General features: G+C 40.6%; 1 protein-coding gene across 1 annotated transcript in view; it reads left to right on the top strand.

Annotated features, from left to right (window-relative positions):
* ITSN2 (intersectin 2) overlaps positions 1-25,877 on the top strand; it is a 3,295,579-nt gene that overhangs the window by 2,815,289 nt on the left and 454,413 nt on the right. The window contains exon 29 of the mRNA XM_044063555.1: positions 8,179-8,362. Coding sequence (XP_043919490.1) covers positions 8,179-8,362 — 184 coding nt within the window. The remainder of the gene's footprint in view (positions 1-8,178; positions 8,363-25,877) is intronic.

The raw sequence follows: 25,877 nt of genomic DNA, 5'->3' as shown, positions 1-25,877 counted from the left end.
TAGGTGGGTTTAAGATGTAACCTGGACTTAAAGCTTTTCAAACTAAAATCTTTTTTCCAATAAAACTTCTAAGTAACTAATCTTTTCAAGAGAGAAATTGTATGCAAACTACAAAAATGAGGTACTTGACATTAAGGTAACTAATAAACTTTGTCAACTCTACTTCATCCCCCTTCCATATAATAAAACTAACGTCCAAAAATTTGAAGTAGGTGGCAAGATTATTAACATGGGTGCAGGAAAAAACATTTCTCTGCTGCAAGTACAACATTATAATGTCTGCATACAATGGGGCACAAGTGGCACCCATTGAGACACTGCTGACCTGTTTTTAGTACTTGCCCTTGAAAAATACATAATTATTGCACAGAATGATGTCCATGAATTCACACGTTTTGTTTTACCATTTTCAAAGTTATTTTGTGTGGCCAGGAATTCATTAAACTGTTCAAGCCTTATGTGGTCCGGGATGCACGAAAACAAATCCTTTACATCTACGGTAACCAAGTACCAGTCTTCATGATAATACACTTTTCTGATACAACTTAAAAAATCCCATGAATCTTTTAAGATGTATTGAAAAGGTGACTTTAAACCTTTTACGCCCTGATCAACATATAAAGCCAGAGGATGAGATTTCAAAATTGTGGTTGCTGCAATGGGTCGCAGTGGTGGATCATAAATGTTTTTATGTACTTTGGTTATACCAAAAAAGAACCACTTTAAGAAACTGGTATTTCCAACCCTCAATCCTGCTTTCTAAAAGCAAATAGTTTAAGAAGGCATCATTCTTGCTGTATGCCAAATGGATCTCATTTTTAGAGATTCTACTATATTGTTCTACAGTATTCAGCAAATTGAACATCTTACTTGAGTAATCAGTACTGTTCATGATTACCACTCCCCACCTTTGGCTAGTTTCATGACACGTATATCATGGTTGCTAGTGATCTTGAACAACAAAGCCACCTCATCATGGGTTAAATTATATTTCCATTTGTACTGCTTATTAGCATACCATTTGTAAATATTGACAAACATTTTCTCAAAAATAGCTCGGTGAAGTAGGGAATTAAAAATACATTTTCTAACTAGACAGGGTCCTATGCCCTGCTGGTCTTTACCCCCCCCCCCCATTATTTCAAAAGACAGCACACTCAAATTTAACTTTCTAACAAATAATTTAACATCAAAAATAATTTCACCAATATCCAACTTAGTAGTGGGGACAAATGTAAAACCTTTTTTGAATAAACTAAAGTACCTCCTATCAATTTTGAGAGTGCTATAATGAAATATTTTAAAGCCTTGTGAACTGCATACAATTCCTACATTGTCAGAAGAATGCTCAAGGTGAAAACACAATTTTTGGGAAATATGAGGTGAGCTGTAACAGAAAGACCATATGTTTTCCATCCCTTGCCTCTCTTCTTCCTGCAAGGACTCAACATTGCATAATCCTGGTTGTGAACCAGCCCCTTCTTTTGCTCAGCTATTCTCTGGGACCACCTCTGTGACCAGCAAGGACGGTCTAAAAATGCTGTTTCATCGTAGTCATGACTGGGGTCTCTAACTTCAGTATTGGTGTTACTCTCCTCATGGTCCCTAAAGCAATTAGGCTTAGGATAGGCTCTACCATTAGTGTGTTCCCTTTCATTCTTACACTTCATTGTAGCCTTTCGCACGTTTGCATTAGAAACTATTTTATCCACGTTTAAAAATGTTAGTATATTTAACATAGTAAACTTCATAAAGTAAGTCTTATTTTACTTCATGTCACTCCATGAATTTCTTTAAAAAGTCTCTCCAAGTGCAACTCGTTCTCTTTCACCATAAGTGCCATAACTTTGTCCACAGCTGTTAAAATATAAGTGAGTTCACTGTAAAGTTTTACATCCATCCAGTTCAGGAACTGCTACAATCTCAGCCCCCTATGGATTCTTAACAACCAAAAATTATTTTAAAAAGGTGTTATCAACTTGAAAAGTCTTATATTTAAGCAATTTTTTTTGGAAAACTGCTAATGCTGCCTCACGAGTCAACGGATAGTTATTAACAAGAGGTGTGTCACAAACAGTACCTCGATATTCACTTTTTAATGTTTGTATTTTTGTTTAGTAAGAGTGTTACACAAGGGCAGTATATGTTTCATGGTCATAATAATGGTATTTTAAATATGTAATTGAATAATTTTCTAATTTGAAGGAATGTTTTCCTGCCCATGTAGGTTTATACGGGTGAAGCAATGGGCAGTAGTTAGTTCTGATGAAGTCCCAATATTTTTGTAGACAAACGCACTTAACTTTTATTCAAATTTGTTATCTTATTTTATTATATTAAATTTTATCTTCAACACCTCATTGCAGCTGCTGTTTCTAAAGCTGGCCACTTTGCCAAGTTGGTCTTTCAGTTGTGACTACTGTGTAAGCCCCATGTGACCATCTATTTGTCAGGCATTAGAACTGCAAGGTCAGCCATTTTCACAGCTTCCTCTGAAAGGCCACTTAATTTTAGAGGAGACTCAGTCACACCCTGTCTGTTTCAAGGGCATATTGGAGATTTTGCCAGTCTCTACTCTGGGAAGCAAGTTTCACTTGCAACTTACTCTGGTTGCAACAAAATTGTTTTAGTGTGAGAAAGGGGTACTGCATATTTTGGACCTCAGCAGCTTGAAAAAATGTGTTCATTGTGTCAAGTTCCAGATAGCACTGAAGTCCATGATGCACTTATTGCCTCAGGGTTTGTGGGTGGTCTCAGGGGCCATGGACGGAAGCCTTTTGGCACATTAGTGTGTAAGATCCTCCCAGGAACTTTTTGTGTTTTGCATTGATTTCTTGGTGCATCCAGTAAAGATAATCCCTTTTGACTAACTTTCTGCACACGAAGTCTGTACCAAGGTACTGGTTTTGTTATTGGTCTGGATGCCTAACAATCTCTTGGTCTTCTCATACCTGCATGACTGGTAAATACAGACTTTTACTCCAAGATTCCCCTTCAGTAGTCTTGAACTAGACTTTGTCATGGTTATAGTTACCAGGGCTACATTTCTTCATTGAGTAGGCAGCTATTTTCATGATGCAGGAGCTTTCCTTCATCCAGTAATGTTTGATCTCCATCCTCTACCATCTCTTTCTACTCAATGAACATACCCAGTTAGGAGACAATGCTCTGATAAGTAAGCCCACTGGACACAAGTGTTCCTTGATCAACCCACTAGCACTGCCTTGTTAGGTGACTTACTCAAGAGTCACACAGTAGCAAATGGAGGTGGAAGGAATCTGAGTTTCATAATAGCCATAAGTTTCATCATCATCATCTTGAAGCACCTCCATGTGAAGGCATTACATTGGACATTGCTCTGTTATTGGCTGTGGTTAGCGTTTTTCTCTTGTGCCCTTGCTTCATTCCTTGGAATGTTGGACATGTACCACTATCCTGGAAGGATGTTTCTGTTTATCCAGTCGGTGTGATGCCAGCATAGCCAAATGGATGCTTCCTAGTGGCATAGGTGGCTTTCATTGGGTCTGCTCTAGTCCAGGGTCTGTGAAACTGCTCTAAGGAGCTGTTGCACTTCGTGTATGTTACATAAGAATAATTTTCCTTACTTTTCAAGTCTTGCAGTGTCTGTTTTGGTTGCAACCCTTGTGAGATAGGTCAGATGGTTACACAACAGCTTGGTGTTGGAATAAACATGGGAGTAGTCACTTGCCCTGTCTTCCTGGGAAATGATACAGGTTTAGTATTTAATTATAGAACTGTGCATCTTCCTAGTGACAATTTATATCTCAGAAAAAACAACGTTATTTGTGACTTGTCCTTTTGTGAAACTGTCTTCAGTGGATTTATGTCTAGTTTGTGTTCTTATTTTATGGGCAAAGAGCAACCTGGAAGCTGGTATTTTGCTTCCTTCAGCAGAAGTGGATGACCCTTGGTGCCAGCTGGAGAATGATAGTCATGCACACCTTTTTGTCCATACCATTGTATCACTATCCTACTTGCAGAAGTCCATGCAGACGGACCAGCCATTGTTTTGGTTACTGCATGTTGACTTAGGAGATTATGGAGCTAGACACTTTGCCTTCTGGCTTTCTTAAAGACAATTCCTGTCCCGATTGGCCCACTCCTGTCAGATGGCATGATGACGGTCTTTTTTGAAAGCTTGGTTTCTCCTGTCACTCCCATTTTTCTCATAGGTCTCTAATCCAAGAGTTTAGAGGTACTGGAGGCTGACAGAAAATTGTCCACTAGGTGTACATTTGCAGCCAGGAAGAAGCAGTTTTGCTTCTAGACAATGAGGTGTCCACTTCCTTTTCAGATGGTGAACTTTGAGGTTTGTTTGACTTCCTTAAGCACTTGCTTGACCTGGACATCTTTTATTCCATGACCAGAGTGCGTATTTCTGATGTTAATCATTTGATATTCCAATATTCATTACCGTAAGTCCTGAAATAGCAAGACTAAATGAGAGAGAATGCAAACTTGCATACAATATTTGTGAGAGTGCCATTTCTCTTTGTATTTCCATTTCTTCAAGGTATGGCAAACTTGGTATATATATATATATATATATATATATATATATATATATATATATATATATATATATATATATATATATATATATATATATATATATATATATATATATATACATTTTTGGGGTGTGGGAGAGAACCTGCCTGCCCTGCTAAAATCAAATTTAAAGGGGAAGGGTGTTGTACACTATTCGCTGTTCTGCTGAATATTTGTAGTTATTTTTTTCAATTTTCCAAGGCTTGCACTTACAAATCTCAGGATTACAGTAAGGAGGCATTTTCTGACACTTTAGTGTATCCTGACCTTAAGGAGGCACAACGTCTTACCAGCATAGCCTAATTAAACTGCTCTTGAAGAGTGATACAGAACGCATCTCCTACTTCAGATTTGAACGTTTTGGTGGATGGACACACTTGTATACTTTTCAAACTCACTGGTTCATAGCTCTTCATAGGTTAGTACTAGGCTAATCTATGTGCCATGTTAAGCCTAACCAGTTTCCCTCAAAGGTGAGAATCAAACGCTGTACCTTGTGTCTTTGAGGTAACTCACAGAACTTGAATTTGATCTCTTGAAAGATGTTGCTTCTGCTTGTCATTATGTTCACCAAGTTGATTTTGGTACATGACACTGTTCCTTATGAACTAAGTACCCCATACAACAAACCCTCATATTCTTCTGCAACTATTTTATAGGTTCATAGGTTGGTACTAAGCTATCGGCCCTAGGGCCTATACAAGCCTAGCCATAACAATTCCCTGGATATTTCTTCCCACAATATTTACTTCCCTTGGACCCCTGGGGTGAATTTCCTATCTTCCATCCAATCGTCAATGTTCCTTTTGAAGAGGGCCAAGGAGGTGCTCTGCTTGACATGTATGGGCAGTCTGTTCCAGAGTATGGGGAGTCTCTGGGCCAGGGCTTATCCCTCCAGCATGTTTTGTTCATTGTGATGACAAGGTTTAGATCCCTGGAGCGTATGGCTCTGAGGGATTGGAATTTCTTTAAGTGGAGCATGTCCAACAGCTCAGGGTTTGACATGGCCTTGTATGTTATGAGGAGGTCGCCTCTGAGTAGACGTTATGCCACAGAGTATAACGAGTTTTTTTAGACAATCAGCATAGGGCATCCGCTTTAGGCCTGTGATTCTTTTAGTGAGTTATTTCTGCAGCCTTTCCAGCTGTTGCAGATTTCTTGTGAGGTACATAACAAACGGTAAATTTTGGAACTGTTGTTCAGAAAATGTAGTCTCTTCCTCTTTCTGGAATGGAATCCAAGTGTTAAGAGCCTCCATAGTTTTATCTCCATGTAGTACATGAACTCAAAAATACAGGTCAGCTGTTTGTTTATTTTAATCTAAGCAAGGAAGGAGTTGCAGTTGTCAGTCATACTGTCATCTGTTGTCCAGCAATCCAGTGGCCAATTTTATCAAAAATCATTGTACTTAGGGAGCTGCTTCCACTGGTTATTTCAAAATGTTTCTGTTGTGGGTAGTTACACTGCAGCCAATTTGTTCCCACTATATTCATTGACATAGCACTGCAGTCTGGATCTCAGCTGCAGGAGTGGAGCTCCCTTTATGCACATCTGTGCTATAGGATTCAGTTTTCTGACCCCTTATTTTTCAAGTGGCTTTCCTGGCTTCTGCTATGGATACTGTTTAGGGTTCTTCTTAGCTGTGAAACATTCAGCAAAAGCCATTCAAAAAAGCATATACTTAAGTACAAACCATATTAATTTATCTTGGAGGAGGGCCCTCTTCATTGTTTATTATTGCCTTACTATCCATTCCCTTTGTTAAAGCTCCTTCTGCAGTCCTGTGACAGAATTTCCTCTGTAATTTTGTAGTTCTGCATCTTTCTAGTTTCTTTTGTTACAGGTGACTCTTCATATTCATTGTAACTTAGAACTGGGGGTGCTGGACACATTTATGTCCTCATAGTCTGACACATGGGGTGACATGACATGTAATGGTGGAGGTGGATGAAATTCAAGATATTACATTAAAAAAAAAACATGCTGTGAGTAGTCACTGATGAGTAAGAGCTGGCATTGCACCCACTGTAAAGGGCCTTTAGAGCGTCAAGTGATATTTTGAGTTGAAACCAAAACCAAAAAGCATCTGCAGAGAACTGCAAGGACAGCTGTACAACCTGGTGTCAGAAACAAGATTTAATCACCTTAAGTGCTTTCATCCACTATGCGTTCATAGGTTCATATGTAGGTACTAGGCTATCGGCCCGAGGGCCTACGTAAGCCTAGTCAATAAGGTTCCCTGGCTTACGCCACCCAAGAAAGTTATTTTCCTGTGCCACTGTCGAGCAGAGACACAGAAGTGATCCCCGAGGTGTATTTCCTATTTCCCATCCACTCATCAAGATTTTTCTTGAAGATGCTAATGAAGAATTTTGCTTGACATAGATGGGTAGCCTGTTCCAGAGTATGGGAAGTCTCTTGGACAGGAATCTATCCCTCCAGCATGTCCTGTTTATTGTGGTGACAAGGTTTTGGTCCCTAGAGCGTGTAGCTCGGAGGGATTGGGATTTCTTTAGGTGTAGCATGTCCAACAGCTCTGGGTTTGCCATAGCTTTATATGTTAGGCAGAGATCATATACTTAGACTTCTTCAGAATAAAAGGAAAATAAAACACCACTTTTAAGTACATTTGCACAGAGAACACTTTCAGTTTTTTAGGTTGATATTTTAAGTTCTTGCTTGTCTATTATTTTGTCTCACATAAGTGACTTAATTTAAATTATAAATGCAAAAGGAAACAAATACTCGCGTTACTGCACAGTACGGCACTTAGTGTTATGCATGTCTGAGTTAATATCCAGTGGCACTTTAGGGGTCCTGCCCAATGCAGATATTAACCCTATGCCCAACAGTGTTCTGAGACGTGCACATTACTTTGTGCTCTGTTGCTAACACAGTTCACTTTGCTGCTGTGAAGTCCCTTCATAAGAGGATGGTTACCTCAGCATCTTGCTTTAAAGAGGTATTAGTAGTGGTCTTGTAGTAGTTCACAAGACATATGGTCCATATAATCATTTGCTTGTCTTTGAAGTGACGTCCCATTTTTAAAACACTTACATTGCTAGATTGCAGTACTAATTTAGTATTTTTGTCTCTCTCCATTCTTGTAAGTCATAATTTTGAGGTAAGTGTAGTTGTATGAGAACTTACTTTTATCAGTGGATGTCTCAGGGGACTGTTTTGTTACTTGTTTCTCTCCGCTTCTTAAGTGGCAGTAGTAGCAGCATAAATAAAATAAATAAGTAATCAGTAAACTTCTCACAGTTGAAGCCACTGGGTTGTAAAGAACCTTGTCAGCCATATTTGTTCCTCATTGACAACTGGCATAGTAAACAGGCCCTAGTAGTCTTTGTCAATGAAAATAGTCATCCATGGGTTTTTGTCTTTGTGTTTCAGTGCACTACAGTGCTGAATGAGATTCTTATATATATATATATATATATATATATATATATATATAATGTGTGTGTGTGTGTGTGTATATATATATATATATATATATATATTTTTTTTTTTTTTTTTGTAGATGTACCTTATTACATATATTGATGTTTATCATTATGATCCATAGTTTGTAATACTTTTATGTATGTGCTTAAAACTTAGAGCTCTGCGTGTTCGCAAGAAGACTGGTGGTGAGAAGATGCCAGTGCAGATGATTGGTGATATCCTGGCTGCAGAACTCTCCCATCTGCAGGCGTATATCCGGTTCTGTAGCTGCCAGCTCAATGGTGCAGCACTGCTGCAGCAGAAGACAGATGAAGAGCCTGAATTTAAGGAGTTCCTGAAGGTAACTTTTAACTTATGTTTATATCTATGGATATGAAACAAGATGCTTTTTTAGTGCATGGAAATAGAAATCAGTGACTGGGGAGAGCTAAATGCTTCACAGTTAAGTAAATGGCTGGCTACTAAGAATCCAGCATACTTCATACATGAAAGAACAAGGCTCATCCCTAGCTCTAATAAAATGCATTATTAGAATTGCTGATAATAGCACATATATATATAATTTATTTATTCAAATATTTCATTACTGGATATGTGAGCTGGTCTACTAATTGTTTTCAGTCACAGCACAGATACAAAAGTACAAGAAAATAGAAAAACAAGTAGGTTAAAATTGCAGTATTTTCAATATTAAATCAGTGTGTGAGTGAAAATATATACAAAGTTTTACCATTGTAGAATTGCAGGTAGAGTATTGTCTTATTGTTACATTGTGTGGAAGTATGATTATATGAGAACTTAATTAACTTAACTCATGATTAAATGAGAACTTTGGTTTTGCCAGTATCACAGAAGCAAGCACACTCTGCTTCCTGAAAAAGAAATACCTTTAGGTTTCTTTTGAAGGTTCCATAAGACAGGACAGGACCTACTCTAGAGAAAGCTTTTTTCCCTGATTGCTAGCATAAAGGGTGATTTAGATAATGTGAAACTACTCTCTTAGCTACCTCTTTTTTCAGTACTTTGAAGCTGTTGGGTGTTTTGGACAGAATCAAGTTTGAGCAGAGTTGGGGCATTTTCCATCTTAGGAAGTAAGACATTTTTGGTGATGGCTTTCCATGTTGAATCATAGGATCGTAGGACATTACAAGGCTATTGGCCCTGTGGCCCTTACAAGCCTACCCAAGAATTTAGCCCATGTTCCAACAAGTCAGCATCCAATGCCCCTGTCCCAGTGGTATATTTTCTGTTCCCTATCCAGTTATCCAGGTTGCGCTTAAAAAGGATTAATGAGATACTCTGCTTGACGTGAAGGAGGGAGAAGGTGAAAGTGTTCAGTAACATAATTTAAGTTGAGTGAGTACCTTGGAAGATAATGTTCTCTGTATGATTTGTAAAGCTGAGGAATGAGTTTAGAGTCAGACCCAGGTATTTCTGACCTTGCTGACTCTGAGTTACCACTGCCCTATCCTGACTGTTTTTTTTACATTCAAGACTATTAAACTTCCCTCAAATAGTACTAACTAGATCCGTCCCCAAATCCTCAGAAGGTACATTAATGACAGAAATAGGGTACAAGTAGTTTGTCTTCTATATATTCATGCTATGGCCTCACTTCTGTCCTTTCATCATTTTACAATCTTGAATCCCCGGTTCAGGACGGACTGTGCCCTCACTGGAGGAAGACGGTACAAGACAGTTAACTCCAGAAATTAAAACACTCATAACATCTTGTCATAAAGCATGGTCTGATTGGAAGAAATGTCCACTAAATCAACATAAACTGTCCCCAGATCAGCAACTTAGAGCAGGCACCCAGCCATAGTGCAATACTTCCAGAATCTTCACACCTTGCTAGTGGATCATTGTAAAAAGTTTTGGCATACTATAAAATCCTTACATACAAATATGAGCCTTCCCAATAAATCCCAAGGATATTTTTTTAACAGCAAAATCTTTCAAAATTCTTCACATTTATAAAACTGTCAAGGACCCTCTGTCCAGCACATCTACATAATCAATAACACCCCAAAATTCCAGTCTGATGTTGTCCTTTTCATTTTTTTTCACTGATGGGGTACGAATCCAATCCTCGGATCCAACTTGGCCATATTTTTTAGACTTTGGATCCTAGTCTGTAGCTCCTACCTCTTCCCATAATGCGTTTTACCCCTTCTCTAACTCCTCAGGTCTTGTTTGCTGCCGTCGTGATTAGATGGAGGATTTCAAGTCTCAGATTGTAAGAACTTTATTTATCTAAGGGGTGGGATGGTGGCATAATAGTTAAGGTGTTTACCTTACAAACACAAGGTGCAGGGTTTGATTCTCACATGGGGTAATTGGCTAGTGTGAAAATGGCCCACAAGGACTGTTAGCCTAGTACTAACTTATGAATCTTATGAATCTAAGTTTAGCTTTCGTGAAGCAGAGAATAATTTCGATTTAAAATTATTTTATGGAGAATATAGATTCAGGGCTTGTATATCAAGATTACCGTCATTATTTTCTATAAACTTCACATATTCCTCTGGAACAATCTTTCCCAGTGCTCAAAATGGCCATATTATTGCCAGCAGTCTTTCCATAGACCTCTAACTGTATTTTGCTGATTTACTCCCAAATGAACCGCTTCTATCAAATCTATGTTTACCATATCAGTTTCTGTTACTAATATTGATTCTAAGGTCACTTGCTTGAAGTTTCATACCTTTGATGCATTATAAATGGGCATTGTCTGCAGAAGCAGTTCCTTTCTTAGTTCAACATTCCTGCTGCATCCCTTTTCTCTGAATCTATGGCTTCCACATTTGCCCTTCTTCCAGAGTTTCTTTTGAGGATATCTCTACTGTAGTCACTTGGCTTTAAATCATATCCTTGTAATGTAATACAAACTGGGCATTGTCTCCAGAAGCAGACTTTCCTTGGTTTGACAGTGCTCTGGCATATCCTTCTTTGAGGGCATCCCTAGAATTACGCAGCTGGGGACTCTAACCCATCAGTGAGGAAGATTGAGAAGGACAGCATCAGACTTAGGAGCTATGTACTTACCATAACCTGGTGTCTGTGTTGTCCATGCTCATTCTTCCTCACCTTCCCTCCCAGCCATCCCCCAGCCTTATCATTTTTAGAAGGATATTGGATGATTTAGGAAACTTTTTACTTCCAGGTTTGAGTTTTAATTCCATTCTTATCTGCCCTGTCTTTATAAATCACCAGGCATAGGCAGCAAACTCAATCTGAGGAGTTAGCGAGAGGGTGATGCATTACGGGAAGAGGGAAGAGCTCAAGACTAGGATCCAAATTCTAGAAAATACAGCCAAGTTAGATCTGAGGATCGGATCCATAACCCATCAGGGAGAAAGAATGAAAATGGTCAACACAGATACAAAGTTATGGTAAGTACATAACTCCTAATTACACAAAGTTGTAACTCACTCCTTTTTACTTTAAAACAAATGTGAAATAAATAAAATAATTGCCCACTAGTTTCAAAATGTGCACTTCCTGTGGCCATAAAATCCCTAATTCCAGTGCTCAGTTAGGAGTGTGTCTATTGTCTAGTGGTCATTCACCTCAGTGAAGATTGTGATATTTGCTTGGGGTTTAATTATAGAACTCTGATTGAATGAACGAACAAGTTGGTTTTGAAAGGTTTGCTTCCTTCTTCCTTTTCTGTGCTGGAGCTTCCCCTTCTGTCAAGAGGCTCACGGATAAACCTAAAGGGGACAAAGGGGAAAAGACAATTGAAAAAGCAGATGAAAAACCTAAGGAGCCAGCCAAGAAAGCATTCCCTTTACCGCTCTCCTCACTCAGCTCCAGCTTTGGCTCTGCCTGCCAAAGTTCAGAAGAGCACAGCTCAGACTACATCCTTTGATCTTATTCATTCCTCCTCTAAGTTGCCTTGTTGAAGGCAATCTGTTTTTTCCCCGGAGCTGATACAGTCAAGACTACATTCCCCTTTTCTGAGAGACAGTCCCCATAGTGCTTTGAGACCCCCTGTCTGCTTCATTGTCCTTCATGTCTACTAGGAGCCTATCCAAAGCAGATGTTGACAGAATGATGAGGAAATTCCTCCGGTCCCAAATTCAATCTGGAGTTATTCCTGCTCCAACTCCCATTGGACCATTCCAGACCCCTGTTATTGCTCCTACTCCGATCCACCCCTCAGCTTCGGATCCATCAGATCCGAGACTTCCAGGATTGTCTGTGTCAGATCCAAAGGTTTGGTCCTTTTCATCTCCATCATCGTCTCTGATACAGTTGCCACCAACTCTGTTGGCTGAAGATCCTGGAGCTCATTTCCGAGGCATTCAGAGACGTCTCTTCCACTCAGTAATTTGGCATTGGATAGCTCAACTCTGACTTCTGCTTTGAGACAGGGTCAGAGGGGCTCTCTGTGGGTTATCCTGGTCAGGTGGCTTTGGCTCCTGCTGGGGTAGTTCTGGGCCCTCTTTCAGCTTCTGCCTTTGAGGCAGTGGAAAGAGTTTTCTCCACCTCAAGAGAGGACACCTTGACCCCCTTGGGTTCACCCCCCCTCCATATCTGTTTGCCCAGGGTCCTGAGCCTGCTCATTCTGTTCCATCTGGTCAGCCAGTCTGTTCCAGTCTTGCGACAGTCCTCATCCAGGGCTCCCTAAGTACTTCTGAGTGTTCCCGAGATTATTCCCCAGTGGAAGCTCCCCAGAAGCACAAGTGCAGGAGAAGGCACATTGACTCCTCACAGGAATTACTAACAGAAGACAGTGGCTCCAATGAAGGGGAGGAGTCCACCAGGTCACCCCTTGAGGAAGTCTCATTTGAGTAGATCTTTGCACTTCTGAGACAGAAAGGTGGTTGGTCTTCCAAAGCCCCTTCCTAGGAGGAGTCTGTGTTTCTCGAGACTTTCAGAACTAGCTCAGCTACTTCCTGGGTGTTCTCCCCGGTGGATGAAATGGTGGATCTGATTTCCTGTTGGACATGGAAGGATACTGATGTGGCAGAACCCAGTCCCAAAAAAGCTGGATAAATACCTAATTGCACGCAAAGACCGTGCCCACTGGAGCAGTGGTTCCCTAGTGAATGTTATGGTGGTGGCGGCAGCAGTCACTAAAAAGGAACTTGCCAAGGAAAGTCATGATGTCCATCCCCTTAAGAGAGAATTTAGGGCCTTGGACAGATTTATGAAGCAAACTTGCACTTCACAGCGACCTTTGCTGTCTGATCACTGAAGTGTTTGGCACACTTAACAAGGTTTCAGAGGGACTTGACCAAGGAGCTTTCCATGTCCCTTTCGATATCCGTGACTGAAGAAGACAAGAAAATGATGTCTTCCCAAATGGCCACCTTTCAGTCCTCTTAAATGCCTCCAAGTCTTTGATCTCCAGCACTTTAGAGGGAGTTTCTGGAGCTGCAGGTTCAGGTGTTAAGGTTTAGAAGACTGTCTGGACATGATTATGTGATTTCCCAGAGCCTTTCAAGATGTCCTTCATCAGCCCTCTTTTTGATGGATTACTTCTGTTTGGGCACAAAGTTACAGACTGTCCAGGAGCAAACTGGATGGGAAAAGCCTGCCTGCTGCAGGAATGCAGTTTTATTACCTTCAGAGGACCTTTATTAGAAATCAGAAAGTGGGTAGGAAGATGTGGTTCAGAAAGTTGCAATGGTTTTCCCATGACTCCTATGGAAATTGATATCACAGCAGCAGGGGGGGTATTCCAATGGTAGCTGTTGCCCACTTGGCAGGGGAGGCCGACAAAACCAAAGCTTCAGAGAGAGGTCCATTTTCCAAGAAGCCTAAGGATTGCCTGGCTGCTGCACTCTGGAGGAAGTAAAGGGGCACTTATCTCTGCACCCAGAAGCCTGGACATCAATTATCAAAGATGTCTAGATGCAGACTACAGTTGCCAGAGGCTATTACATTCCCGTTTCCCATCCTCCACCAATAAGATCAAGGAAAGTTCCCAATGTGCCACCATGTCAAAGGAAAGATGCAACTTATAAGTCGAGAAAGTGGGGACCTCAGGCCAGGTTTACACCCAAACCATTTAAATCTGTTCGTAAAACACTTGAAGTTCCATATAGTCATGGTTTAGTCCATACTTGCATTACTGAGGAAGGATGACTGGATGTGCTCAGTAGATCTCCAGGATGCATACTATCGCATCAAAATAGACAGATGATCCAGGAGGTATTTTCGCTTCTGGCTTGGGGCCATACACTTGCAGTTCAGAGCCCTGTTCTTTGGTCTCACCACAACTACCAAGTGTTCACCAAATGTATGGCAGTAGTTGAAGTTCACTTGAGATTGCTAAGATTCTGGGTGTTTAATACCTCGACAACTGGCTCCTCACCACTCCCACCAAGCATCCTTTCATTTGTGCCAGGTACAACTTGCTCCATCTACCTCAGTCTGAGCATCAGTCAGTTAAAGCAAATCACACCTTTCTCCCACTCAAGTCCTGGAGTTCATAGCTGCACACCTAGATACAGGTTCTGAGATAGCAAGACTACCTCAGTCCATACTTTCCACTTTACAACACCATACTGCACATCTCTTGTCTCAATCACCCCCAGCCAGGTTGGTGTTATAGCTCCTCGGGTCTATGGCTACCACTTTAACACTTGTAGCACTGACAAGATTTTATGCAAGGGTGCCACAGTGGACACTGGCTGTCCAGTGGTTGATAAGATGACAATACACACATTTTCCCATTCAAATCACCATGATTTGCAAAAAACATGTGTCCTGGTGGATCCATATCCCAGAAGTTCCTCATGCCCAGCCCTTTGTTTCTCCCTTGCCCAAGGCCACACTTCCAAGCTTAGGTGGAGGGGCACTACTTGGGACAGACTCTTCAAGGCACATGGTTCCCCTCAGAGGCCAATCTTCCACATAAATGTTCTAGAGATGTGAACAGTCCTCTTAGCATTGCAGGGATTCCAGGATGTTCTTCCTATGAAGGAGATTGCTATGTACACAGACAACATGTCTGTAGGCTGTTACATCAACAAATGGGAGAACCTGCTCCTATCTTTTGTATTGAGAAGCAGTAACAGTGTGGCAGTGGATGATCTCTTCCTATCACTTTCTAATAGAAGTGCACATTCTGGGGAAGTCCAGCGTATTAGCAGACAGATGAGAACAACTCCAAATGCAGCAGTTTTTTTCCTTGATTCCCCCTGAGGGGGAGCTATCAAGGGACACTGTTTCACAACTAGCTCCATGGTCTTCTGTATATGTATCCATGTACCCACTATTCTGAAGTTTCTACAGAAAGCATGTCACCAGAAGAACACAGCAATCTTCATTGCCCCTTTTTGTGTTTGGCAAGTGTGGTTTCCCTTCTTTTGGCCTCACTTAATATGCCTTCCTTGGGTACTGAATCCCTCTCCAGATCTCCTGTCTCACCCTTCCGGACTGCCTCATCTGGACAACCAAGCCCTCAAGCTCATGGTGTGGTTTCTCCACGTCCAGTGATGGCTAGACAGTCCAGGCTTTCTTCACAACATATGGAAAAGGTTTTCTATGTGGGCTCATGAGAGACACTTGGATCCTTTCTTAGCCCCCATTCCAACTGTCTTAGATTTTCTTGCTTCAGTTTTCCATGAGGGAGCAAGTTGTTCTTCAGTCAAGGTTTCAGTTAGCTGCTAGTTTTAATTTTCATACTTGGCAAAAAATCATTCCTCCCCAGTGTTTCTCAAACTTTTCAAAGTGTTCCTTAAGGGTACCTTTTTACTGACATCACCTATTTTTGACGCTATACTTCCTTGACCCTTACACTTATTACAGGCCTTGATGCAATCCCCCCTTTGAACAAGTGGCTAAAGTAGATTTAAAGTATTTTCCTGGATAACTGTTTTTCTAATTGCTATTACATCAGCCAGGTGAGTACCTGAACTTCAGGCATATCTTGTCAGGCACTTTACCTAATTTTTCATAAAGACAGAGTTTCTCTTTGAACCAACCCTTCCTATTTACCAAAGGTAGTGTCAGAAAATGTGCTTAATCAGTCCATTCATTTGCCTGTCTTCTTTCTGAAATTCTCTAACAGAGAAATATATGCTTCATTTATTGGGTGTATATAAATAGCTCAGATTCTACCTCCATAGAACTAAAGTTTTCAGAAAATCCAACCAATTGTTTGTTTCCTTCTCAAAAACAAAACTGGGTCACCCTTTGTCCAAAGTATCCTTAGCAAGATGGCTCACTGATTGTATTGGACCTCCAAGGGCTCATTCCACAAGGTCTGTTTCTACTACTTCTGCTTTGTCAGAAAGAACTTCAATCAATGACATTTGTGCTGCTGCCACTTGGTCTAATAACTCATGCCTTTATTGCTCATTACAAGTTGGATACTTGACGGGATAGGGTGCCGTTTGGTTCTACCATCCTCTGGAATATCTTTCCATGAAGACCACCCTGGGATTCAGCAGCTGGGGACTCTGTCCCATAAATTGAGAAATGGACAAAATGACATCATCAGATACAAACGTTATGTACTCACCGTAATGATGCTTCTGTTTTGTCTGTTTTCATCCTTCCTCAACCTCCATCCTTCCATTCCCCCTTCCATTTATGGGAAATTTGTGTATGGCCCTCTAGTATGACCTGAGGGATAGACTGTGTTGTTGTTGGTCTTTTCCCCCTTAAGGGATAGTCCCTGTTATTATTGGTTTTCCCCCTTTTTAGCTCCAGACCTTCTACTATCTTGACTTTATTAATACCATTGTATTCAGTCCTTTGGAGTTCTATGACTAAGGGGGAATACTCAATCTGAGGTATTACAGGGTTTGGAGGAGATTATGGGTAACGGGAGGTGTTTCAGCTAGAGATCCTAAGTCTGGAAAGTTGCTGAAGACAAATCTGAGTCCCATCATCTGAAGAAGGATGGAACAGACATCATAGATACATCGTTATGGTGACTACATAACTTAACTGGAAACGATTTTTATGTGGAAACATTTTGTTTATTTTACTTTGTGGGGTGACGTAGTGTTATAAAGTGCTTTTTACTGTGTTTGGTAAAAAAAATTGAGACTCTGTTTTTACCTGCATTTGCTGCTTACTTTCAGTGGGAGAGTGATGCCATTTTTGACTTGACCATAGAGCAAACTGTCAACCCCACAGTCAGTCTTTCTTCCAGCCATAAAAAGAAAAAAATAAGCAAACAGCCTTTGCCACCACAGCGGGCTAGCAATTTGCCTCAGCCGCAGGTGGGTGACTTTGCTGTGGCCATTTGTTGAGCCTCAAACCACTCATCTTTTACATTGAATCCCTGTGGTTTAGCATGTATAGCCACTATGGAGCAGGCATTAGTCTTGTCCTCTGCAGCTGTTGTGGTGCCCTCAGTGAGCAAGAGAAAGCCACTCTTGTCTGCTCTGGGAGAGGAAGCAGGAAAGACTTCCCTTTTTTGTCAGAATGTTGTGCCTATCCTTAGGGAAGCTGCTGCCAGTAATAATGCTGTTGGCCCCATTTTTCCTGTTGAAAAGAAGCAGAAAACTAGGCACATCTGAGTTCCTCCTTAAACAAGAGTAGCTTATTGGGTTTGGTTCAGGTTTTAATTCAGGCTGTTGATCCTTCTTGTAATGTAGTTTCTTGTAAACAAAAGAGGAATACTCCCTTTTGAAGATATTCAAGAGTCTGAATCTGGACAACAGGATGAAGGGACAGGTACAGGGTTTTCTCCTTAGGGTTCTGATTCAAAGTCAGAGGAGAGCTGAGTTTCTGATTCTCCCTGGGGGGTGTTCCCTTTCTGTGAGATTGTTTCTAATATGTGCGAGTGTTTTCAGTGGGAGAACACTGAGATTTCTCAGGCCGTTAGAAACTACTATGAGTGGTTATAGAAGGAATTTCCAGAACCTGCACCCGTTCTTCCAGTTTTGTGTGCCTTGGAGGGTGTGTGTGTGTGTGTGTTACTGTCTGCAATTTTCCTGACAGCCAACCATTTACTTCTAAAAAGTCAGATAGGATGTATAAAGTTCCTCAATGTTTTACACCTGATCCAGCAGCTATTGCTTTAGTTAATCCTTTTGCTGCTAACACCTAGATAATTCCAATCCTACTATTTCTGATAAAGGTTGAAAGATTATTGATAAGTATGAGGAAAAACGTGTATATGTCTGCATCTTTGATTTTCAGAATTTTCAGTTTATAGGCTCATATGTTAAGGTTTATCTTTACTAACAGTAAAAGTATGAGGAATGTTTTGTCTGCAGTTTCTTCTTGTGAGGAAAAAAAATCTGCTTTAAATAATGTCTTCTGTTGTTCATCAGTACTCATTTGTATACAGCGTGTGTATGACTTTGTTGGTCCTTCAAAGGCTATTGGCTTCTGGTACTGTTTTGAGAAGGTTTGCTCAGCTGCGTTCTCAGAACCTCCCAAATGATTTAAAATGAGATTTTAAATTCTCCTTTGGCTAGATATTTAGTTTTTGGCTACTCTGCTTCAGAGGTGATCAAAAAGTGTGACAAAAGGGTAAGCTGATATGAGGAATCTCTAAGCTTTTTCCTCCCTCCTTTTCCAAATTTTTCAAGGGATTATCTAACCCCCCATCCCACTTTGCAGAGAACCAAAATAAACATTTTCAACAAAATGCAGGTAAACAGACGTTTAAGAAGAAATGGCAAGAGGTGTATACCTCTCAACTGTCCAGATTTTTGTAGAATGTCCAAATTTTTGCCTCATAATTTTGGTCTGTTACTCATAAAATTTGTGGTTTTCTGGATTTTTGTGGCGAGTAAGTGAATATTATATGACAGGCATTTGAGTTTTAGACTTCATATCCTTCAGAAAATGCATGATAACACAAGACCTTGCATTCAATCAACTTTCTAAGTTTATAAGAACAATATTTAAAATTTGTCCCTATTTTGGGGGCTTTGTCCATATTTTTTGTGCCCAGAGGTTCAGACCTGTGCAAGGGGGTTCCAAGAATAATTCTGGAAACTCCCAAAACCAAGGACAGCCCACTAAGAATGACTAAGATACTTTTTCCCTCCCACCCCACCCTGGCACTTCCTTTTGTCTTTCAAAAAGTCTGAATCTCCACTTTTCTCTTTGGCAATAGATAGTTTCAGACAAATGGGTTCTGTAGGTCATTCATGAAGGTTACAGATGACAATGGGGGGAAATTCCTTCTTTCCAGGTTGTAATTCCTCATCCTCCAGACCAAGATGCTGATGTTTTCACATGTCCCTCTTCACATGCTGCCGCAGGGAATGATGGAGCCAGGATGTTTTTAGTGGCAAACAAAGAAAATGCTTGGAGACTCGTGGATCTTTCTTCCCTAGGAATGGAAAGCCAGAAACAGCTTCTCACTCCCTTCCTCACCCACTAGCTCCTATAAGGTACCCAAGCTGCTGTTTGAACTCAGGTCGTCTGTGATGTAACCAGGATGTTTTCTCGCTATGCAATGCAAAAATTAGTATTGTCATAAAACTCATTAACAGAGTTTGAGCAGCTTTATTTGGTTGTTGAGAACAGTATTCCTGTCTATTTTTGTAAGTATGCCATTTATTGTATCCTAGATTTCATTGCTAATGTATAGGAAGGATAGTTTATTTAGTACTGAGTTTGATTTTACTGTTTGCCTAAAGAGGATCTTTATCATGATCCATCTTAGTTACAGAGGGTAAAAATATACATAGGGAGCAGAAAGGTCCTGGGTTTGTCTGTATGGTTGCTGAGGTAGTGCCATTCCTGGCTATATTTTGTGTGGTTGGCTCCAAACTGTTTTGATTAGCATCAACATTCATTTTCTACATGGGGTCAGGGTGTCATATCAGCTACCACCACCTCTCTCAATTCAGTGCTTGTCTTATTCAACAGTCGTGTCTGACTGTCACAGGTCTTCTCTCGCATAGTCCATCCTACAACTTGCTGGTTATCTGTTTTCTCTTTCCACCTTCCTGTCTGTCCCAGTTCATCTTCAACAAAATCCTCTACTGCTTTATGCACATGTGATCATACTATTGTAATCTGTCATCTTTGACCTTCTTTGCATTTTGAACTACTTGGACTCTGTTCTGATGTCATAATTTCTTCATTTGTCCCACAGTATTCATCCTACCATCCATCTCATGCACTTCATCTCCGTCACCTCTAGCGTCCTTAATATATGCCTGCCCTGCTAAGGTTTCTGTACCATACAGAAGTAGAGATCACATCACTGTTTTATACACCTTACTTTTTAGCTTCTTTGGCATTCTTGTGTCACACACTATTCCTTACATTCTGTGTCAGTTATAACTTTGACTTCCTCATTCATATCTCCCTTCATTATCATCCTTACTTTGAAACCGTTAACCTATTCCTTTATTTTTCCTTCTGTCTCACTTTTCAGCTTCATCTGATCCTTTGTGATCAGGGCTTAATTTTCAGTAATTATTTTGTGGTTCATGTTTCCAGAGGCTTCTCAGCTACCTGTATGTTGCAGTATTTGCACAATCCCTAGTGCAGCAGTCTTGCATCTCTCTCTCTGTCTACTTTTGGTTTGATTTCTATTCACAGTCTTTTCTAAAGTACTTCTGCTAAACTGAACAAAGATGTCATCTTAGATTTTTTTCTTCATAGTTTAGTACTTTATTTTTTGATCTGATGACGTCAGTAAGCACACATGTAGTCCCTTGATTGCATCTGTATAAAATTGTCAGTTTCAAGGAGACCCGTCCCTCCTGCTATAGAGGATATATAGTCATGCTGTACACTGTTTAAGTGTATAATTTGATGATCATGAAATAGATGTCCTAATAATAATTTTTCTCTGCTGGTTTAATTTCTCCAAGTCTTTTGGGTTTTTAATACCATGACAGGAATGGACTCCATTCCTAATTCAAAGTATTATTAAAGTTCGTGAAATTAGTATTGTTTCAATCTTTGATGTTGGCCAAAAGTGCTCTTCAAGCACCCCTATTGTGCCCGTAGTTGAATCCTGCTACTCATACGGAGTTACATGTATTGGTAGCATATCTAAGTAAGACTGTAAATTATTTTTTATGAGACACATTGTTCCTACTGCTAATTTCTCCCTGCAAATTGTGGTATTTTAAGACTTTGTACGTAAGGCACTGTAATCACTGGGTATACCCATTTCAATGATCAGTGCTGCTTTTGCCTTCTTTTCATGGACTACTGTAGCTGGTTTTCTTACGCCTATTTTTTGAACTGTTTGTAATGGGTGATCCCATGTGACACAAACTTCAGCATTCTCTATAATGTTTTGTGGCTCATGTTTCCAGTGCTTATCATCTACTTCAATATTGTAGTGTTTGCACAATCCCCAATGCAATAGTCTTGCCACATTATATTGCCTTTCAGTATACAGGCCCTCTGCCATTAGTGCATCACACCCAGCAGTGAGATAAGCGACTATTTTCAGTTCTGTTTTACAGAACTTGCGTTTGTCTGTTTCTCTCCCATGTTCACTGGACTTTCTAAAGTGACGTATATAGTCCACTATCTTGGGCGGTTAATATTAACCTTTCATCTTTTGGTTTAAATTTACCTCTCCTTAACTATTCCTGCACTAGGTCCAGATCGACATGAGGTTGTTCCGGGAGTTTTCTGTACTTGCAACTCTATTTATGCCTTTTCCACATTTCTTGTTTTTTTTTTTTTCGCTTTATTTTATCCTCATTCATTTTGTATCCAGAAAAAAAAGATCAGAACTGTCTCAAAATGTTCAACAACACTGAGATGTCCTTTTCTGGTTCTGTCAGGTACAAAATAACATCATCTGCAAATAAAGCCAACTTTTCTTGAATACCATCCCAATTATACCCTTGAATTTCTGAGTTATTTTCTTTGCCAGTGGTTCTACATATAATGCAAATAATCCCTCATATATCCACCTCATTAACATTATTATCATCTTAGGGAATGCAAATGCTTCCTTTGCCCTAGTCATAAAATCCCAGCTACTCTATAATGTTTTCTCTACATCAAGCCCCACCAACAACAGAGGCATTTTCTTGCATTCTCCTTCCCTCTGGATCATCATTGTTCTGTTAATGTTATGCTTCCTCTTGAGAATTTAATAAGTCACTTTGTTCTCACTTTTCTTTTTTTCTTATTTACTCTATCAGTATTTCTTTTTGTATCTTGTTGCAGATACTGAGATAATAAAGAAAAGGTCCATTGGCTGTAACTGACAAAACTCAGGCCCACTACATAAGGTAGCTTAGCTAGTAAAACTTTTCCAGGCTTCTAGACCTCCTTGCCAGTTTCATATTTAGGCCTTCTTACTCTTAATGCCTCATTCTCTTAGCAGTTTCCATTTTTTCCACCTGAGAAAGGACAAGAACGGAACGGCATCAATTATTGCTCTAAGCAGAAAGAACAGAAAAGCATCAGGCTACAAATATTTTTTAAGGAGCAGAACTCTGAATCTAAAGTTGTCTAAATGCAAGTACTGCCATCTTGTTATAGTTAATTAGTCTGAGTACTTCTTTTGGGGTTTTCATCTCTGCTAGTGCTGTTTTTTATTTAGCTTGGTGTATGGGAAGAAGTCTGTTTCACAAAGTGTCTTTATCCCAGACAAACTATGTTTATGGTAGGGAGATGCCTGCTGCTGACAGGCATGTTCTTTATAGATACTGCTTATGTAAAGGAAATAATCTAAATGCAAAGTTTCCAAAGTGAAGCAGCCAAAACAAGGAAACTCTGCATAGACATATTTGATTACTATATTCCTAAATGCTTTTGTGTATTCTGGTCTTGATAAACCAGATCCTGAACCAATTTGAAAAAACAGAAACTTTCTAAAAAATAATTAGCTTATTAAAATATTTTTCGCTGGCTAAGCTTCCCTTGATCTATAATCAGATCTGATGTTGTCATTTTCATTTGTTCCTCAACGAATGGGTTTGGATCTAACTTGGTCACGTTCTTTAGATTCTAGGATCCAGCTCTCTAGCTCCTCTGTTAACCATAGTACCCCTTACTACTGTGTTACCTCAGATCTCGTTTGCTGCTCTTCAAGATTGGTCGGAATTGTAATTCCTCAAGTTCTTAGTGGGTTTTAGTGAGTGGAAAAATGTATATTTCTTCTCCGTTATCTCTTTTTCCTTATAATAGTTTGAAGTATCTCTCTTACCTCTATTGTAAACTCTTCTAAACTTTTCTGTTACCAAAGTTTAAGATTAATTTTTTTTTGGTAATCTTAGCTACCATTGTTGGTAGTCTTTCTCCCTCTATTACCTCATTTTAGGGTAATCCTTTGTCATACCATTGTAGGTATGAAGACTTCTCGTAAAAAAAACTTTTGTCTTTTTTGTGGGGCTTTGTTTGCTATTTTTGCAATATGGATGTTAAGCCTATTAGTTTCAAAAAGTGCACTTCCTGTGAACATAAGATCCTCAACTCTGATGCCTACAGGGACATGGGAAGTGTGTTTATTGCCTGGGCCTGGTATACTTGGATACCTCCTGCTCCGTTTGTGCGGCATTGAATGCTAGGGCCGTTAATGAAAAGAAGAAAAAAACTCATCTTAAAAGACCTCCTTCTGGCCTCTGCTCCTTCTGCTGGTACTTTTTCATCAGGACCTCAAACCCCCTCTCATAAATCTAAGGAGCCCATGGAGCACTGAATATGCTCCCCTGCATGGTCTTCTCAGTCTGCACCTTCATCTGAGCACCAAAGAAGGTTGCAAAGAGTTCGGATCAGACGTCTACTGTTGCTAAGTCACCTCTGCTCCATACTCCAGGGTTTTCATCTGAGCTGGTATCCTCTAGGTTGAGGTCTCTTTTTCAGGAGATGCCTAAAAATTCTTCCAGACCACTGTCCACGTCTTCCTCCGTTAGTTCCTCTCAACTTCTTTCTGTTTTTCAATAATATTTCTTTATTGTTTTTCTTTCTCTGAGTTGGAGGTAGATAGGATGATGAGAAAATTCCTCAGAACACCAATCCAGTTGGGCGTCTTGTCAACTCTGTCTCCCATCTGATCTATGAGCCTTAAAACTTCTTTCCAGCTTATTGTTGCTCTTTCTTCAATCTGTCCTGCCATTTCAGAGCCCTTGGATCTAAGATTCCTGAAAGTCGACCCATCGGATCTGAAGGTTCTTCTGTCTTTAACTACTGCATCTTCTTTGATCCGATCAACTCCTACCCCTTTAGAGCACAGTGGTTCTCGGAGCTGAAGCATTGGCATTGGATCTGAGGGGTTGACTTTGACTCTGAAGTTTTTAGAGCCATTGCTTCCCCTTGGGGCTTTGGCATTGACAGCTCAGCTCCCACCCCTCCCTTGGAATGGAGAGTGTGGGAAGGCATTGGATCTTCTGCTCCAAGAGTCTCGGCACCAGTCGGATTGTTCTCGGCTTCTCCTGTTCCTTCTGCCTTCAGGCAGGTGGAGTGGGTTTTCTCTCACCCCAGAGTAGTTTTGACTCTCGCACCTTCAGATCCATTCCCTGTTCCCTCTTTGGATGCTGTGTCTGAGTCTGCTCATTCTACACCTCAGGGACAGCCAGCCCGGATGATCTTCCAAGCAGTTCCAGCCAGGGAACTCCCTGCTTCTTTCTACACCTTCCCAAAGCATCCCAATAAAGAGGTTCCTTGGAAGAGGTCATGCAAGAGGAGGCACTTGGATTCCCCACAGGAATCCCTCACAGAAGACACTTGTTTTGATGAAAGGGAAGAGTGCCTGTATCTCCACCTGAGGATGTAAACAAGACATCTTAGAGATCATTCACCAGAAAGGTGGTTGGTCTTCCCAAATTTCTTCCCGGGAGGAATCATTGTTTTTGGAAGCCTTCAGGTCTGGACCATCTACTTTTTGGGTTACCCCACCTGCAGATGAGCTTGTAGACCTTGTCTCCTGCAGAACATGGAAGGAACTGGATTCCATAGAACTGATCCCCAAATGCCTGGACAAGATTTTGAGCATGCCCTCTGACAGACAACATTGGACCAAGGGAATCCCTGTAGATGCCGTGGTTGTTGCGGTAGCCACTAAAAAGGAGCTAGCTGAACAGAGCTCCACTGTCAATCCCCCTAATAGGGAGTCTAGGGCTTTGGAAGGTTTGGGAAATGAGTGCATGTGTCAGTGACCTTTGCCTTATGGTCAGTGGATTACCTGACACATTTCACTAGGTTACAGAAGGACTTAGTTAAGGAACTCTCTAACTCTAACACTGGGTCCATGCCCGCAGAGGAACAGACGTCATTTTCCTCATGACTGGCCACCCTGCAATCCATTACTAATGCATCCGTGAGTTTAATCTCACACGCAGCTGAAGATTCCTCACAGGTGGCCGGTTCAGGCATATAGCCATTAGGAGACATGCCTGTATGCAGTTGTATGACTTTGCAGAGCTCTTCAAGGCTTCATTCATCAGTGCTCCCTTTGATGGATCATCTTTGTTTGGGCCAACATTTAGAGACACTCTCCCACAGTGAGAAGGATGGAAAGACCTTATCTGGCCTGGGAATCGGCACACAGAGACCCTTTTCTAGAATTAGTGCGGTGGTAAAAAGTTGTGGCTCCAGAAATCTCAAGGACCTTTCCAAGAGTTACATGGAGAGCTCCCCCAGAGGCAGAGGGGGGAATTGCTACAACAGAAGATGCCGTTGATGCAGCAGAGGGGTCCGCAGAATCAAGGATCTTGAGATTATTTTTTGGACAGGTCTTTTCAGTGCTCTTGAAAGGTTGCCTACTGTTCCTCTCTGGAGGCAGTCTGAGGGCGCTTGTCCTTGCAGCTAAAATAATGGATAGCCATCACAAAAGTTTCATGGGTGCAAAGGATCATATCCAGAGGATATTTCATTCCCTTTTTATAGCTTCCTCAAAGACAAAGGAATTGTCTCCCCGATGTTCCACCCAGTCAGAGGGAATTAGCAGCTCTAGAGATTCAAAAGCTGCTGGACAAGAGAGTCATCCAAGAGGT

This window comes from Protopterus annectens, chromosome 2.part1, assembly GCF_019279795.1.
Source record: "Protopterus annectens isolate FY-2018-M chromosome 2.part1, PAN1.0, whole genome shotgun sequence".
Taxonomy (NCBI): Eukaryota; Metazoa; Chordata; order Ceratodontiformes; family Protopteridae; genus Protopterus; species Protopterus annectens.
This window is presented reverse-complemented; position numbering and strand designations above follow the sequence as displayed.